Source organism: Haliotis rubra, unplaced genomic scaffold, assembly GCF_003918875.1.
Source record: "Haliotis rubra isolate DU_JTF1 unplaced genomic scaffold, ASM391887v1 Scf541, whole genome shotgun sequence".
Lineage (NCBI taxonomy): Eukaryota > Metazoa > Mollusca > Gastropoda > Lepetellida > Haliotidae > Haliotis > Haliotis rubra.
Window position 1 is genome coordinate 312,012 of NW_025767237.1, and position 17,896 is coordinate 329,907.

The 17,896-nt window shown below is 39.9% G+C and overlaps 1 protein-coding gene across 1 annotated transcript in view; it reads right to left on the reverse strand.

The window, feature by feature from the left end:
* Positions 1–655: 655 nt before the first annotated feature.
* The window catches only part of LOC124253472 (integrin alpha pat-2-like), a 111,405-nt gene continuing 94,164 nt past the window's right edge, over positions 656–17,896 (reverse strand). Inside the window, exons 20-31 of the mRNA XM_046687257.1 lie at positions 17,306–17,373; positions 13,400–13,556; positions 12,417–12,506; positions 12,147–12,226; positions 11,791–11,880; positions 10,883–10,976; positions 10,492–10,656; positions 9,899–10,000; positions 9,198–9,293; positions 8,211–8,321; positions 7,045–7,170; positions 656–6,757 (exon numbers count right to left, since the gene is read on the reverse strand). Coding sequence (XP_046543213.1) covers positions 6,665–6,757; positions 7,045–7,170; positions 8,211–8,321; positions 9,198–9,293; positions 9,899–10,000; positions 10,492–10,656; positions 10,883–10,976; positions 11,791–11,880; positions 12,147–12,226; positions 12,417–12,506; positions 13,400–13,556; positions 17,306–17,373 — 1,272 coding nt within the window. The 3' untranslated portion in view covers positions 656–6,664. The remainder of the gene's footprint in view (positions 6,758–7,044; positions 7,171–8,210; positions 8,322–9,197; positions 9,294–9,898; positions 10,001–10,491; positions 10,657–10,882; positions 10,977–11,790; positions 11,881–12,146; positions 12,227–12,416; positions 12,507–13,399; positions 13,557–17,305; positions 17,374–17,896) is intronic.

Sequence of the window (17,896 nt, forward strand, 5' to 3'; positions counted from 1 at the left end):
CCAGACTAGATTATTTACAGACCACCACCATATAGCTGGAATATTGCTGAGTGCGGGGTAAAACTAAACTCACTCACTCACTCTGGGACATACCATGAATGAACCCCAGTCATTGTAGCTATAGGAAGGAAATCATAGCCAGGCTTTAGAATGGCAGCAAATGCTTAACCACAAGGCCACACTTCCGCCCTGTGTATATGAATACTACATGGCTAAGGCAGACATCTTCTTTAACTTCCCATACAGAATGGGAAGACATCCTTGTCAAATTGGGAAGAAATCTTTTTCTATATTACTGTAGATAATCCAACACCCTAACTTGACCCTTAAATCAGTGTCAAAATGGTATGTTTCATACATACACAGGAACCTGTTATGGGATTCGCTAACATGGAAGCTGGATGTCACTGTATCCCAAATGTGACGATTGATGCTCATGATGTCAATCACTGGACTGTGTGGTCCAGACCTGATTATTTACAGACCACTCTTTTCAGCTTTAATACTGATGAGTGTAGCCTTAAACAACCCAAAAACATCATTAACATATGTAAGTGGCTGTTACCACCCACTCAATACATACATCCACAGAGATGGTATTTTGCAGGTTCTCTTTCTGTTCATTCACCTACATAAAATCAGAAAGACAATGTCAAATGGTGAATCATGTTTTATTACAAAATATCTAAGTACATCACAACATTCGCAGTGAGATCTCTACTTGAGATAGTCCTGGGGTGCAGAAGCATTACCATATATAGATCAGTGACAGATATGGGCTAACTGGCTTATAGTCCACTGGTAGTTATACCATATATCTATATACCCTGGATGACAGCTGGGACAGAGAGTATGTGGAGGATTTAGCAATTATGTTTAACTTTATATAAGAGCATTGAGGAAATAGCAGGATGTAATTGTAATACAGGGTATATAAACTAGGGATCAAGCTCAATAGAGTGAATGACATGCTCCAGAGTGTAATTAACTAATCATTGAATGAGTTTAATGATGTCTTTTTTCAGGTAAAGTATTATCACATGGTACGTTCCACAAACCATCAGAGATACACTCATTATATTGAACATGTTAACATTCACTGTCTCCCCTGTGCGGTTAAGTAGGGTGGAGCAAAGGTGGGGTTGACATGAGTAAAGGGTGGGGTCAAGTAGAGTGGAGTAAAGGTGGGGTTGACATGAGTCAAGGGTGGGGTCAAGTAGGGTGGAGTAAAGGTGGGGTTGACATGAGTAAAGGGTGGGGTCAAGTTGGGTGGAGTAAAGGTGGGGTTGACATGAGTAATGGGTGGGGTCAAGTAGAGTGGAGCAAAGGTGGGGTTGACATGTGGCAAGAAAGGGTGGTGTTGAGCTTAAGTGGGGTTGAACTAGGTCAAGGTAGGGTTGGGCTGAGCTTGGGTGAGTGAGTTAGTTTTTACGCTGCTTTTAGCACAATATCACTGTGGGGGACACAAGAAATGGGTTTCACACATTGTACCCATGTAGGGAATCGAACCCGGGTTTTCAGCATGATGAGCGAACGCTTTAATCAATAGGCTACCCCACTGCCCGGGGCGGAGCTTGGAGGAGTTAGATGTGAAAAGGTAGGGTGGGGTAGTACAGGATGGGGTTGTGTGGAGTGGGGTTGTGATGGGGGCATTACAGGATGGGGTTGTGTGGAGTGGGGTTGCAATGGGGGCATTACAGGATGGGGTTGTGTGGAGTGGGGTTGCAATGGGGGCATTACAGGATGGGGTTGTGTGTAGTGGGGTTGTGATGGGGGCATTACAGGATGGGGTTGTGTGGAGTGGGGTTGCGGTGGGGGCATTACAGGATTGGGTTGTGGTTTGCAGTGTGTTGCAGTGCTGCAGAACAGGTTTAGATTGGGTTGAGGTTTAGGCTATGGTAAGATGGGATTGGGTTAAGGTTTAACTGGGTAGAGTTAGGTTATGCTAAGCTAGGATTGAGTTGAGGTGGGATGTGAAGGGGTTGAGCTTGTATGGATTTAAGTAAATATTTGTTTGGTTCCCGAATAAATTCCAGAAACGATACCAGCTGAAGAGCCCTTGAAATGTGTGGCAAGAAAACATGCACAAGGCAATGCCGTGTTTGAAGTAATCATTTAAACAACAACAGACCAACTCTCTGTACAACAGGGAAACTGGCATCCTGGTACACACATCCACACACACATGTATTTCACTGAAGGAGTAAAAGATGTTTTTCACAAATACATTAAATTAAAATTTTCACAATGAAGTATTTGTTTCTTCTTGAAATAATATTTCACAGCATAAATTTACTTCCAGAAAGGTTACTACTTGACAACTTCTAAAATATTTAAAATCAAAACAAAAGAACAGAAAGACCACTTCAACATTTATTTTACACATACACAAACATATTATTGCTTTTTTCCTCACTAGAATTCAGTAAGATAACAAAATTAATAGATAAAAAAATATGCAAAGAATTATTTATACTAGAATGTGAATCATATTTTAAGTGACGATCTTGTACGAAAGTTCAGTTAATGTAAATATGCTGATCTACTTTATAAGTAAACACTGTTTAGTAGTTCGGAGGCCAACATTCACAAAGACATGATGTATATAATACAATATATATAACATGATAACTTTCAACAATATAAAACATCCAAACACAACTTGTTCAAGTAGCTCTACATTATACAACTGCCATGATGACAACACAGCTCTACATGTATATACACTTCTGTGTTCACTTGTCAAAGCACCACTGTAGTTCATATATGCAGGCAGGCTGTAGTAGGGAAGGGAGACTACTCCAGCGGCAGGAAACTGAATGTTATGGGTGACCTCCCTTTGTAGACAAACCAGCTTTTGTTGAGTAGACAGTGAGTTATGCATTATGAATTATGACCTCATATATTCATGGCCTTTGGATTATTTCGGGTCCGATGTTCTCTGAGACATTTCAAACAAGTTAAAAATAAAAGAGGAAATTGTTAATTTGCTTATATTTATGCCACTGTCACAATTATTTTCAGATCAAATCTAAGAAAACCTGTGTATTTGTGTTTATCAAATAAGTTTATTTCAAACTAACATCTGATTAAACACTATACTGGCAGAAAAAATAACGCAAAGTATTATCTCTTCAATTCAAATGATCGTTGTCCAACATACTAGTTTCCTTGCCACTGGAGATAATCAAAGTGATGATACGTGTCATGGCACGTGGCCTCTAGCATGAGGTAGCCATGGAGAGTATTATGCTAGTAGTTCATATACATACACTTCCTGATTTCCAGTTCAAACCAAGTTAATATTTCCACATACTCTGCTCAGAAGAACACCAGATTCTTTCGTATTACTACAGTTCACCTACATGTCATATCATGAAAGATAAACAATAAAATAGGAAAGACCTGGGTGTCCTGTGACTTGCTTTGAATAGTATATTATAAATACTTGTGTTAAATTGAGAAAACATGAAGGTTAAATAGAACTTACTTTATTAATAGAAGCATTATATTTTGGAGATGCAATATTTAACAGATTAAAACACAAGCATACATAATAACACCTTCTTATTATAGAATGAAATATTTCTACAATGAAACATACCCGATATATACAAAAACACCATCTGACAACTATAGACATTTAAATAAATAAAATAAAATATCTTAATACAAAACACATCAACTATACCAGGCCGTCAGTGGAAGCTAGGCAGTTGATATAGGATCTTTCTCAACGCCAAAACATTTCTTAATATGGCTGCGGTTCCATCCATAAGTATTTTGACAGGCTACTGCACCCATATTCATGTGTTCATGTTACAATTAAATTAATTCTGTCGAGAAACGTTCAGTTTTGAGGAGAATGCAACATACTTCACAGGACTTAAATTTGTAAAACATTCCAGAAGTATTAATGTTGCCATTTAATATCAGTCTGAGTAAAAGCTGAGACCAGTGACATTTCTTTCGAAGCGTTAAACAAACCAAATACAACACTAAGCAATTCAGTTTGTTCCCTACACATGATACAGGCACAAGAAGACTTATTTCCTTAATATCAATTTCAGCTTATATCCCCAAACTACGACAGGAAGTGTTTCCATAATGATGGAATGTCGATTACCCAACAGGGGAGACTACTCTGCTAACAAGGGGAGACTACTCAGAAGGCATGAATGGACGGCATGAACAGTAGACCACAACTTGGCCTCAGAACATTTCATATGACAACCAAAGGGAGAGGAACCATTATAAAGAATGATTCGTTGACGTCCTTTTGAAATACACTTAACAGTTAGGGTGAAACAATGAAGAAAGCATGAGTTGTTAATCACCAGATAACTAAAATTATGATATTTTTAATTTGGCATCATTTTAGAGAAAGCAGAACATTTTGAGTATCATGGATACTGGAAAATAAAGTTAACTTATCATTTGTTACAGAAACAAATGCAAAAATTATTAACAAAAACAATTATAATGATAGGATAATTTATACAGAGACTGATTAAGAAAACATTTCTTATCCATTTCTTAACAATTTTCCAAATGGGACAATATAAATGGGCCAATGTGTGTCAAAATGAACTGTTAATTCCAGATTAACATTATCAGGTTTTATCTGAAATTAAGTCACTGACAACCTAAACTACAATACTCATATTTGAAAATGGAATCCAGCAGAGGACTCTTCACCCTACTCAACACAAACTATCTATGGTATGGTTGGTTGTCAGTGGTTCACTGGACTTCCTGTATGAAAACACGTACACATGGCTTATGGCGAACATTTCAAAGTAAGGCAAAACATAGACCAATGAAATGAGAAATGCCTCTGTCATGGATAACATTCACCGTGACTCACTATTCCTGAACATGATGTAAAACAACAGTCTACTCACCAAGATAAAACAGTGCTGCTTGTTTAAAACTGATATAATACAATTGAAGTTACAAATATACAGGCGTGCCTCTAACCATGCATGCAGATATAAATTAAGATTCAAACGCTCTCTAAATACAAAAACTAACCAAATTAAACCTTAACTCTTTACACAGAAAACAAAATATTCATAACGGAATCTTCTTTGAAACCTAAGACAATGATTGTGGAAAACAATCACAGATTCATCGAGAGGACAGAAGAAAGGGAGATAAGATTTGAAACTTATTATCAAAATCAAATAAAGTACTTTTATGAAAAGAAAGCAACTGGAACACTCTTGTATTCTCAGCTTCACAAGAGTGCAGTTTTTCTTGAAATAAACACAAAATGCGGAATTCCTCAGAGGAAAAATATATGGCCATCATAAAGATGCTAATTCTGTCTAACTTATTTTTACTTTATTTGTGGAATAACCTACCCTTAATTTAGCTAATACAAAATCATATTCAAAATATCTTTGTTTTAAAAATATGTCGATGCCTCTTCTGTTCAAATTTCTACTTCCAAGATTTGATTTAAACATTAACCTTAAATAAATACTAACAACACTGTCACTTTTCCTCACCGCTTGTCGTCAGGAAGATACTATGGATTCTAGCTGTTTGGAACTTTTCATTACAAGAGACGGTATCCTAGTTATTCCCCCTTTCCTCTGGCCAGCTGAACACATCACAATAATCTCACTCAAATCTTTGGCGCCACTCACAATGAAACAATAACTAGTTGTCCTACGATTAGGATACACACTGCTCAATGGTCTTTTGAATAGTTGTACTGAAAGCGGTATTTGTTGATAGCACCATGGGTACACAAGCACCCAGTATTGTTGACTATTATGGCACATTGAATATATCTTTATAACATATGTGAATATGTGAATGAATGCATACATGATATCTATGACTGTATATTTCACTGTAGTTCAACCAATCAGTCCATCCATGGTTAGTCATGTTCACTATTATATATATATATATTGCACTATTATGTCAAAAGCATATTTAACTTGGTGTGAATTATGATTTGGAATCATTGAAAGATTTCTGATACTTAGATCAGACGTCTTCCATTGATAGGTCATTACTGGCGTTATACCAGTATTTCATCATTACAGAACTTGGACTGAAAGGATATTATTGAGGTACAATAAAGGTTTTTCACATATTCACACTACCATGAACCTCATTACCAACCTTCTGCTATTATTGTTACTTTCTGCTGGTGTTCATCTTCAGATGACCATATAAGGCAATGAATTCTTAGACAATGGAAGCCTGGATTTCAACTGATCATGTGATCGGCAGTGTGATGGAATGACTCCAATGTCATACTGTCTCCATGGTAACTAATCACATGCTTGTTCCTCTTCTGTTGGAAACATTGTTTCAGAATCACAATTTCTGGTGTGTTACTATCTCTTATTCCCTGAAATAAGGCACCGGTGGTGGCATACTGTGAAATAGGCATCAAGATTGTTATCAACCATATGTTGATATCATAGATATCACATAGGGAGTTGATATTGTGGATATCACATGTAGAGTTTCGTGATGTCAACATTTTATCACACTGCAGCTTGGACTTTACAATTGACTCTGGAATCCCAACATCCGATGTTGATAGTTAAGTGCCTAGTTCAGGGTTGCTGGAAATCACCCTTGATGCCACATAGAGTTTACCACTTCTTCCCAAACTTGTTTGTATGTGAACTTTTCCTCATTCAAATGTTTTGTCCTCAATGTTTCGTGGGTTGCCATTGGCAACCAGGTATCCATCATCTTCGGGCTTCCTCCTCTTGAAGAATCCACACTGGAACAGAGAGAGGGAGATATTTCAGAATGATGGGATATGTAGTTCAGTACCTAGCAAAACCAGCTGGGCTAAGATTATTGCACTCATATTGTTAAGCATGCACAAGTGTGTGGCTGTCTGCAGTTGTCTGGACCTATGCTGGGTTTACAGTTCTAGCGCTGTGAGATACCTGGTCTCAGCATAACTCGGATCCCCCAAACTGAGTTTCAGCTGAACAGTCTTTAACAAGTCTTTTGGATTGGTGGGGCCGGGAATCAACCCAAGTCTGTTGTTCAGATACTCACCCACCACAGAAGAATAATGATCAAGAGCAGAACCAGCAGCCCTGCCGACACTGCCACGGCTATGATCCAGATCTCGATGGGCCGGCCACCAATGTCTGGTTTGTCAATGTTCACGTCTGTCACAATCTGGGTGCGAGAGGTCACAGGTTAGGGTTGTTATTACCCTGATACATAATACCAGAGACCATATAATAGATATCATATCGTCTCTGATAATATACATAACAAAATACTCAATCATGAATACATCATATGTTACATTTGGCATTTAACTTTCTGCAATTAATTACAAACTAGTGAATGAATGAATCAATCAATCAATTATTTATTTAAAAACTAATTACAAACTAGTCATATGACATCTTCAGTAAAATAGCTAAACACATGGTAGGTACAATGTTTCATTATCACATTTGATATAGAGGGCATAAATCTTGTTATCAGGCTGCAAACACATAATGGCCTTGCCTGAGTAAGTCAGGAGCAGATCCAGGATTTTGGAGAAGGGTGTGTGTGGGGGTGGGTGTGCACATAAACATAAACCACGAAGTCCAAAGCTTAGGGGGAAAATGCTCGTCAGGGAAAATATTTTCAGGGGAGGGCGTGTGTGCTCACCCCCGCCCCCCCCCTTCTGGATCCGCCCCTGGTAATTGCCATCGTTTGGTGTCTCTCCCCATAGATGGCAGATCCTTTTGTGTGGCATTTTCATTTGCATGTTCCATGATACAAAAATATTCAAATTTTATTTTTATTTCTACAACAGTTCATATCATCATAAATGCCTCACTTCAACATTTTTGTGTGATTACAAACATGTGTTCTAACATCAATGCATGTGACCAAACGTTTTTTTAATAATTGCTACTGGGCAACTACATGTGTAATACAAAGAAGGAAATAGACTTTTGTGTAAATACCTAGTTAACGTAGGAGCACTAGTAAAGATTACTTACAGATTTTTGTGTAAATACCTAGTTTACGTAGGAGCACTAGTAAAGATTACTTACAGACTTTTGTGTAAATACCTAGTTTACGTAGGAGCACTTACAGACTCGTCAGTACGTTGTTGACAGACATTTATTGGGTGCTTAATACAGAAAAGATTTAATATTTGCTGACAACATGGAGACATATTGGCATCAGCTGAGATGACAGGAAGTACTCACAGACTGCTTGGCTGTAGCAAATAGTGTTGGGTCCACAGCCTTGAGTTTGTATGGCATGGAGACAACACGAGCAAACGCTGTTGACGTCAGGAGTGCATGTGGCATCTGGTTCTGGGGAAGTATCAGACGTTATATACTGTGTAGTTCACTAGCGTAGTAAGCCACTAGAGGGATATGTTGTTCAAAGTAGAGTGAATATGGTTTTACGCCGCTTTTAGCAATATTCCAGCAATATCACGGCAGGGGGCGGAAATGGGTATCACACATTGCACCCATGTGGGGAAGTGAAACTGGGCCCTCGGTGTGGCAAGCAAACACTTCAACCACCAGGCTACCCCAATGTCCCTTTTCAAGGTACAGTTATTTTTTTGCAGTAACACAGTTGTCAAATCAACTGTTTCAATCCGATGTCATTACTGTGATTTGAAACTTCTGATTGTGTGTGGTGTAGGGCTAGCTAAAAAGATTGATCATAACTATTACATATCATTATTGATATGAAAACTGTATCATCGATAATATCGTACATAAACTTTTGTGATGAATAAAGTTTTAATCTACTCACACAATAAACAAAGTTAGGTCTTTACTCATGGGCCGCTTTTAGAAAAAGGTGAGAATGCTGTTTTAGTAGGTATTCTTTGCATAAATGTCTCACAACACAATGTTAAATATGTTGACTTTTGGGGCATTTTTGCTCAAAGATACTCCTCCAACATTTATCAACAATCAATCGATATTTTCATTACGATTATAGATCTTTATGATTTATATTGAATGCAAGCCCTGGTTTGGGGTGTGCATGTGTGTGGTGTGTTTCTGTACTCGTCCAGACAATATAGCACCAGTTGACGGATCTCTACAGAACACTCTGTCTATTGTATTCACATTTTCAGACACAACAACACACACATACACCATCAAATGACAGGAAAACCAGAAAAGAATTACTTCATTGGCTGACTTCTTACCCGTATAAATTCATCCAACCATCAGGTTGGCTTTAATCTTGAGCAGGAAGTTGTCTTCTGGCTTCAGGTATCCCACAGTGCACTTGATGACTGTGCACCAATCTGTGCAAGTCTGAAACAGGAAGTGGTCAATGAACGTTTAGCATTTTACTTCACCCAAACATCACTGCAATGTAAGATTAATTAGTAAATTGATTCTAAAATTGTAAAACTGTGATGATCTGGGTTAAAATTGCTCTTCAGGAACCACTGCTTGTCATAACAGGTGACCAAGGGGATTGCTGACTTGGTTGATACATATAATTGTATCCCAATTGTGTACATCAATGCTCATGATGTCAATCACTTGATTGTCTGGTCCGGATTCTGTGTTTTAACAGACCAGCTGGAAAACTGGCTGAATGCAACATTAAACAACAAACAAACCAACCTAAAGTTTGCACCTGAAGACACCTCTAAGACAAGACACATCCTCACTCTAACACAAGACATCTCTGACACAAGACACATCCTCCTTCACATCTTTGATAAACATTTATTGTCACCAATTGATGCATGATGGGAGCCAATGCTTGCACTTGAGTGAGTTAGTGAGTGAGTTATCATGCTTTAAGCAATATTCCAGCAAAATCACGGGCGAGGACACCAGAAATCCTGCACTTGAGCCTGGACGATACAACCAACATGTATATGTCCAATCTATGCAGTTGTACCCACCACTCGGCCTTTGTTTGCCCTTTTAGGTCTATCTCCAGATCTCTGCTCCTGGAGTACCACGACAACATCGTTCGGGTCCGTCAGACTGTATCTCAGAATATCCTGGAACCAGTCAGTAATAAGATATTCACATGGTGCTTTTTGAGAAGCTGCACATACATAACACATGCAACAGATACACCCTGTGACATGGACACACACAATCTGTATTCCACAATTCTGTAAATAATAGCTACATAACTAGCGATATATCTAACTAGCGATATATCTAACTAGCGATATATCTAACTAGCGAATAAGTGCATAACACATGCAACAGATACACCCTGAGACATGGACACACACAATCTGTATTCCACAATTCTGTAAATAATAGCGACATAACTAGCGATATATCTAACTAGCGATATATCTAACTAGCGAATAAGTACATAACACACTGTGTATCGAGTGCCAATCTTGATTCCCTATAGGTTAACTAAATAACACATAGTGTAACAAGTGGCCATCCCAATTTTCTAAAGAATAAGTATGTAACACTGTGTATTGAACACTTATCTCCACTCTCTTCATTTTCTGCATGAGGTACTCACTGAACTATTAGCAGGTGTTACGAATATTATCTGACACTGGCCGTTGCCCTTGGTAATCTCAGGGGCTGCAGAGAGGGGTAAAATCGGCTCCCCATCGTTGTCATGGCTTGGCCAATATATCTGTAGATCTATCGTCTCAGTCGAACTTGGTCCAAGATTTTGTACCTGAAATTACCAAATGTAAGGTTCATACAGCTGACAAAAGTGACGAGACTAGAGTGTTATTTACATACATACAAGTAAGGCCACATATAAGTAACCACAACAAAACAAAACAGAATTTCCAAAGTTGAGAACTGAAACCGAAAAATGCAGCATCAAAGTTCCCGACACTTGTAGTTGGAATACAGGTATCATGTGTCACCTGTCCAGAACACATGCTGTAGCTCACCTGATAAAGATGTTCAACTGGTCTTGTTCGGAATCTGTCGCCATTCAGTCGCACTCTAGTTGTGTTTACAATAATCTGTTCTGGAGTAGATTTTCTGCAATCAACACAAAGATCAGTTTTATACAACGGAACATAGAAGTAAACAGATATTAAATAGATATGTATATATGCTCAAAGAAACACAGACTCTAAATCAATGTCACAGAGTTTTTGAAATGTAAGAGTTTATAAAGTCTAACAATAAATATAGGTCACTTAATGATCTAAACTGAAGTTCCTTAATAAACCTGCTGGACTTATTTCAGTTCAAGAGGCTGTACATACACTGAAGGATTTCCAACAAACAAATATTTTGATACAGTTCCTTTAACAATCTACAAAGTCCTTTAACAATCTGCAGACAAAGTCCTTTAACAATCTACAAAGTCCTTTGACAATCTGCAGACAAAGTCCTTTAACAATCTACAAAGTCCTTTAACAATCTGCAGACAAAGTCCTTTAACAATCTACAAAGTCCTTTGACAATCTGCAGACAAAGTCCTTTAACAATCTACAAAGTCCTTTGACAATCTGCAGACAAAGTCCTTTAACAATCTACAAAGTCCTTTGACAATCTGCAGACAAAGTCCTTTAACAATCTACAAAGTCCTTTGACAATCTGCAGACAAAGTCCTTTAACAATCTACAAAGTCCTTTGACAATCTGCAGACAAAGTCCTATTAACAGATTGCAGAAACAGTGTCTTTAAACCTGCAGGATTTATTTCAGTTCATGAGGCTGTACACAGGCCAAAGGATTGCAAACAAATATTTTGATACGTTCCCCTTAACAATCTACAGACAGAGTCCCTTTAACAATCTACAAACAAAGTCCCTTTAACAAACAGCAGACACAGTCCCTTAACCTACCCATTGATGAGGATTTCAGCAGAGGCAGTGACGGGGATGGACACACTGGCGTAGTTGTTGACGGTGTCGGTCAGGTTCTCGGGGTTGGAACTGGAACAAATAACAAGACATGATGTACATATAACCACGGTAACCACGGTGATGACATCGTCTTGAATCACCTCTCGGTTTCAATCAAGATAATACTGTATTGCTCTTTCCTTCACGACTGAGTAGAGAGTTTGCTATAGTTCTATTCTCCATGTAGCAGAAGTCATCAGCAATGATCAAGTATTTAAATTCAAAATAGGCAGATACAAGTGACAAACTGTGCTTGATACCATGATTTGATTTTGTAGTACTCCAGTGCATCTCACCTGTTGACCTCAAGTGCAAACACCAACAGGTCTTTGGTTTCATTGAAATCTTTTGGCGAGGCTTTGAGGGTGAAGTTTGTCTGGAAACAAACATTATTAGTTATTAGCAAACTTGATATTGAGGAGAACAGAATATTTGTAATGTTCAGTACAGGTACAAACCTTCTATGTTCTCTTTTTGAATGTTTTCAATATTTACCCATGTACGGTATATGTGTTATACAGTATTTGAAAATCCTCCCAGTGATAATGCTTCGTCTATAATCTCACCTTAGCTTGTGCTGGAAGGGGGTTTCCAAGGTCACAGTTAACCACGTCCTCGTTGTTTATTCTCTTTCGGTCACAGCTCACTGGCGCCACCTGGGAAATATATTCACACCATGACAAACATGTAAACCAATACAAATGTATAAACAAATAACGTCCAAACTTTAGGAATCAGAAGAGAACTGTCACTTGATGCACCAGTGGCGTGAGAGCAGACGTGCCACAAGACAGGCCTGCATATATCCCAGCACTATCAGATCTATCCCAGATTATTATATAGGTAGCATTTTTCTTGTACCACGATTGGTCAAAAGATCATCACATGATTGACTACAAAACACGATATTGACTTGAGTTTTCTGATAAATTACGATATTGACTTGGGTTACTAAAAATAGACAAGGAATCCCGTACGAAGGGGCTTCCCCGCTTTTCAGCCAATCAGATCACTCGGATAGATGGCACAGTGTGTGCATTAAAAGTTTATGTTAAAACCCGTTTCTCTTTCATTATATAATAAAACAATTATAGACTCTTGTAGAGGTCGATATCGGTTTTTATTGACCTGAGAAAAACAATATCGATATTGTTTTACTCAGGTCAATAAAAACCGATATCGACCTCTACAAGAGTCTATAATTGTATACTGTCTTCACCAGGAGATATCACTTAACATGAATTACATCACAATACTTGGCACCCCATTGTGATGTCATGGGTTACCATGATGCCACAATCAAATGACATCACTAGCCTTATTGCCACTGGAGCTGGTATGCTGTACTGTCTACACTGATAACACTGGTTATTACTGATTACAAACTAATATCAGATCAAAAACAGAATCTCACTCTAATGTCTCTTGATATTAAATACATCAATATGTGTCAACATAAGACTCCTTGGCCAGGTTTCTACCATGTTAATATGTTTGCTATCATGCCACCCTAGAGTGAGATTCTCCAGACAGACAATGACTGACTGACCCCCTGCACACTCTGCACGCCCTGGATGCCCTTGATGGAAACTCCTTGTGGGAGGTTGATGAACAGCTGGGTGTTGAAGGCATCTTCCCCGCGGTTCTCCACCATGATGAGGATCTCCAGCTCGGTCGTCGTGCCAATGACGTGAGCGCGGGACACACTGTGTAAACAACATGACAGTTGACATTAATGTCACGTGGCGCGGGACACACTGTGTAAACAACATGAGAGTTGACATTAATGTCACGAGCGCGTGGGACACACTGTGTAAACAACATGAGAGTTGACATTAATGTCACGAGCGCGGGACACACTGTGTAAACAACATGACAGTTGACATTAATGTCACGAGCGCGGGACACACTGTGTAAACAACATGAGAGTTGCCATTAATGACGTGAGCGTGGGACACACTGTGTAAACAACATGAGAGTTGCCATTAATGTCACGGAGCTGGACACACTGTGTAAACAACATGAGAGTTGCCATTAATGTCGTGGAGCTGGACACACTGTGTAAACAACATGAGAGTTGCCATTAATGTGAGCGGACTGTGTAAACAACATGAGAGTTGCCTGGACACTGTGTAAACAACATGAGAGTTGCCATTAATGGACGAAGCTGCTGACACACTGTGTAAACAAATATGAGTTGCCATTAAATGAGCGTGGAACACTGTGTAAACAACATGAGACATTAACAAACAACATGTAGCTGCCATTAACTTGGGACACACTGTGTAAACAACATGAGAGTTGCCATTAATGGCGTGGTAGCGGGAGCTGGACACACTGTGTAAACAACATGAGAGTTGCCATTAATGGCGTGAGCGGGACACACACTGTGTAAACAACATGAGAGTTGCCATTAATGGCGTCAGTAGGGACACACTGTGTAAACAACATGAGAGTTGCCATTAATGTCACGAAGTGAGGCGGGACACATTGTAAACAACATGAGAGTGTATAAAACAACATGAGAGTTGCCATTAATTAATGTGTAAAACAACATGAGAGTTGCCATTAATGACGGTTGACACACTGTGTAAACAAATGAGAGTTGCCATTAATGACGTGAGCGGGACACACTGTGTAAACAACATGAGAGTTGCCATTAATGGCGCGGAGCGGGACACACTGTGTAAACAACAACATGAGAGTTGCCATTAATGACGGAGCTATTAATGGGACACACTGTGTAAACAACATGAGAGTTGCCATTAATGTCACGCAGCTGGACACACTGTGTAAACAACATGAGAGTTGCCATTAATGACATGAGAGCGGAGCGGGACACACTGTGTAAACATGGGACACACTGTGAGAGTTGCCACAATGGCGTGACGCGGACTGTGTAAACAACATGAGAGTTGCCATTAATGAGAGCGGGACACACTGTGTAAACAACATGAGAGTTGCCATTACACTGTGTAAACAACATGAGAGTTGCCATTAATGGCGCTGAGCCGCACACTGTGTAAACACACTGTGTAAACAACATGAGAGTTGCCATTAATGACGTGGAGCGGGACACACTGTGTAAACAACATGAGAGTTGCCATTAATGTCGTGAGCGCGGGACACACTGTGTAAACAACATGAGAGTTGCCATTAATGTCACGAGCGCGGGACACACTGTGTAAACAACATGAGAGTTGCCATTAATGTCACGAGCGTGGGACACACTGTGTAAACAACATGAGAGTTGCCATTAATGACGTGAGCGCGGGACACACTGTGTAAACAACATGAGAGTTGCCATTAATGACGTGAGCGCGGGACACACTGTGTAAACAACATGAGAGTTGCCATTAATGACGTGAGCGCGGGACACACTGTGTAAACAACATGAGAGTTGCCATTAATGACGTGAGCGTGGGACACACTGTGTAAACAACATGAGAGTTGCCATTAATGTCGACGGCGCGGGACACACTGTGTAAACAACATGAGAGTTGCCATTAATGTCACGAGAGCGGGACACACTGTGTAAACAACATGAGAGTTGCCATTAATGTCACGAGCGCGGGACACACTGTGTAAACAACATGAGAGTTGCCATTAATGACGTGAGCGCGGGACACACTGTGTAAACAACATGAGAGTTGCCATTAATGTCACGAGCGCGGGACACACTGTGTAAACAACATGAGAGTTGCCATTAATGACGCGAGCGCGGGACACACTGTGTAAACAACATGAGAGTTGCCATTAATGGCGTGAGAGCTTGGGACACGTTGCTGACTGTAAACAACATGCCATTAATGGCGTGGTAGCGGGACACACTGTGTAAACAACATGAGAGTTGCCATTAATGGCGTGGAGCGGGACACACTGTGTAAACAACATGAGAGTTGCCATTAATGGCGGAGCGGGACACACTGTGTAAACAACATGAGAGTTGCCATTAAGAGCGCGGGACACACTGTGTAAACAACATGAGAGTTGCCATTAATGACAATGGTAGCCGGGACACACTGTGTAAACAACATGAGAGTTGCCATTAATGGCGGAGTTGCCGGCGGACACACTGTGTAAACAACATGAGAGTTGCCATTAATGGCGTGGTAGCGGGACACACTGTGTAAACAACATGAGAGTTGCCATTAATGTCACGTAGCGGGACACACTGTGTAAACAACATGAGAGTTGCCATTAATGTAGCGAGTGACGGGACACTGTGTAAACAACATGAGAGTTGCCATTAATGACGTGAGCGCGGGACACACTGTGTAAACAACATGAGAGTTGCCATTAATGACGTGAGCGCGGGACACACTGTGTAAACAACATGAGAGTTGCCATTAATGACGTGAGCGCGGGACACACTGTGTAAACAACATGAGAGTTGCCATTAATGACGTGAGCGCGGGACACACTGTGTAAACAACATGAGAGTTGCCATTAATGTCGTGAGCGCGGGACACACTGTGTAAACAACATGAGAGTTGCCATTAATGGCAGTAGCTGGACACACTGTAAACAACATGAGAGTTGCCATTAATGTCGTGGTAGCGGGACACACTGTAATAAACAACATGAGAGTTGCCATTAATGGCCATTGCTGAGCGGGACACTGTTGTAAAACAACACTGTGTAAACAACATGAGAGTTGCCATTAATGGCGTGGTAGCGGGACACACTGTGTAAACAACATGAGAGTTGCCATTAATGGCGGGACACACTGTGTAAACAACATGAGAGTTGCCATTAATGACGTGAGCGCGGGACACACTGTGTAAACAACATGAGAGTTGCCATTAATGACGTGAGCGCGGGACACACTGTGTAAACAACATGAGAGTTGCCATTAATGTCACGAGCGCGGGACACACTGTGTAAACAACATGAGAGTTGCCATTAATGTCACGAGAGCGGGACACACTGTGTAAACAACATGAGAGTTGCCATTAATGTCACCTTATTTTTTTCTATGGGTAGAAAGTTTGATTTTACCCGCTTTTATGACAAACACAAACATTTGTATGTTGGTGACAAACCAATAGTTAAAGAGAGGCTCAAATTCAAACTTGTGTCCAGAGAATCCTGCCCCTGACTAAGGGGCATAATTGTACCCATTTGTGGCCCCTAAAGCGTTGGAAACTCTAGGTAATCATGATAGAAGAATTTTTTTGCTCTTTGAGCTTTCAGTTTTCATTTATTACAAGTGACATGTACTCTCTCACCCTATCAGAATAAAAAAAAACTGGATCGAATTGTTCACCATTTTGTCTTACAAATAACTCTTACAAACAACCAACACTTTCAATATCATGGCAACAGATGTTTCTGAAAAGTTGCTACATACATCCAGTTAAGATAGGGACAAAAGTTACAACAACAGCTCAGTTTAGTCATAGGAAATTGTTCAGTACACATATCCATGGTGTTCCTGATGAGCTCAACTCACCGGATGGAGTGCACCCGGAGGTCTGGGTAACACACATTATCGCGGCCACAGTTCTTCAAGATCTGAGCCTGTAAAGAGACAATAGTATAATATTAAGAACTGACATTATTTCAGATGTGCTAGGGGCGGTGGGGTGGCCTAGTGGTTACAGAGTTCACTCGTCATGCAGAAGACCTGGGTTCGATTCCTCACATGGGTACATTATGTGGTGACCATTTCTGGTGTCCCCCGCCGTAATATTGCTTGAAAAACCCAATTCACTTATTGATGTTATTTTTCCATTACACACATAATCTCTGTTGCTTGTATCATAATTATATGGGGATTATTTATAACATAAAGAAGAAGAATGCTAAGAGTGAGTGAGTGAGTGGAGTTTTATGTCTGTTTTAGCAATATTGTTCAGGGAAGAACAACTAAAAGACAGTGAGTGAGTGAGTTGAGTACGCCGCGACTCAGTTATATGTCTGTCTGTAAATAATCGAAGTCTGGACCAGCAATATTTAGAACAGGGAAGAACGAAAACAGCCTCTTCACGACAAGATAATATGGCAAGCACATGGGTTGCTGAAGACCTATTCTACCCCGGAT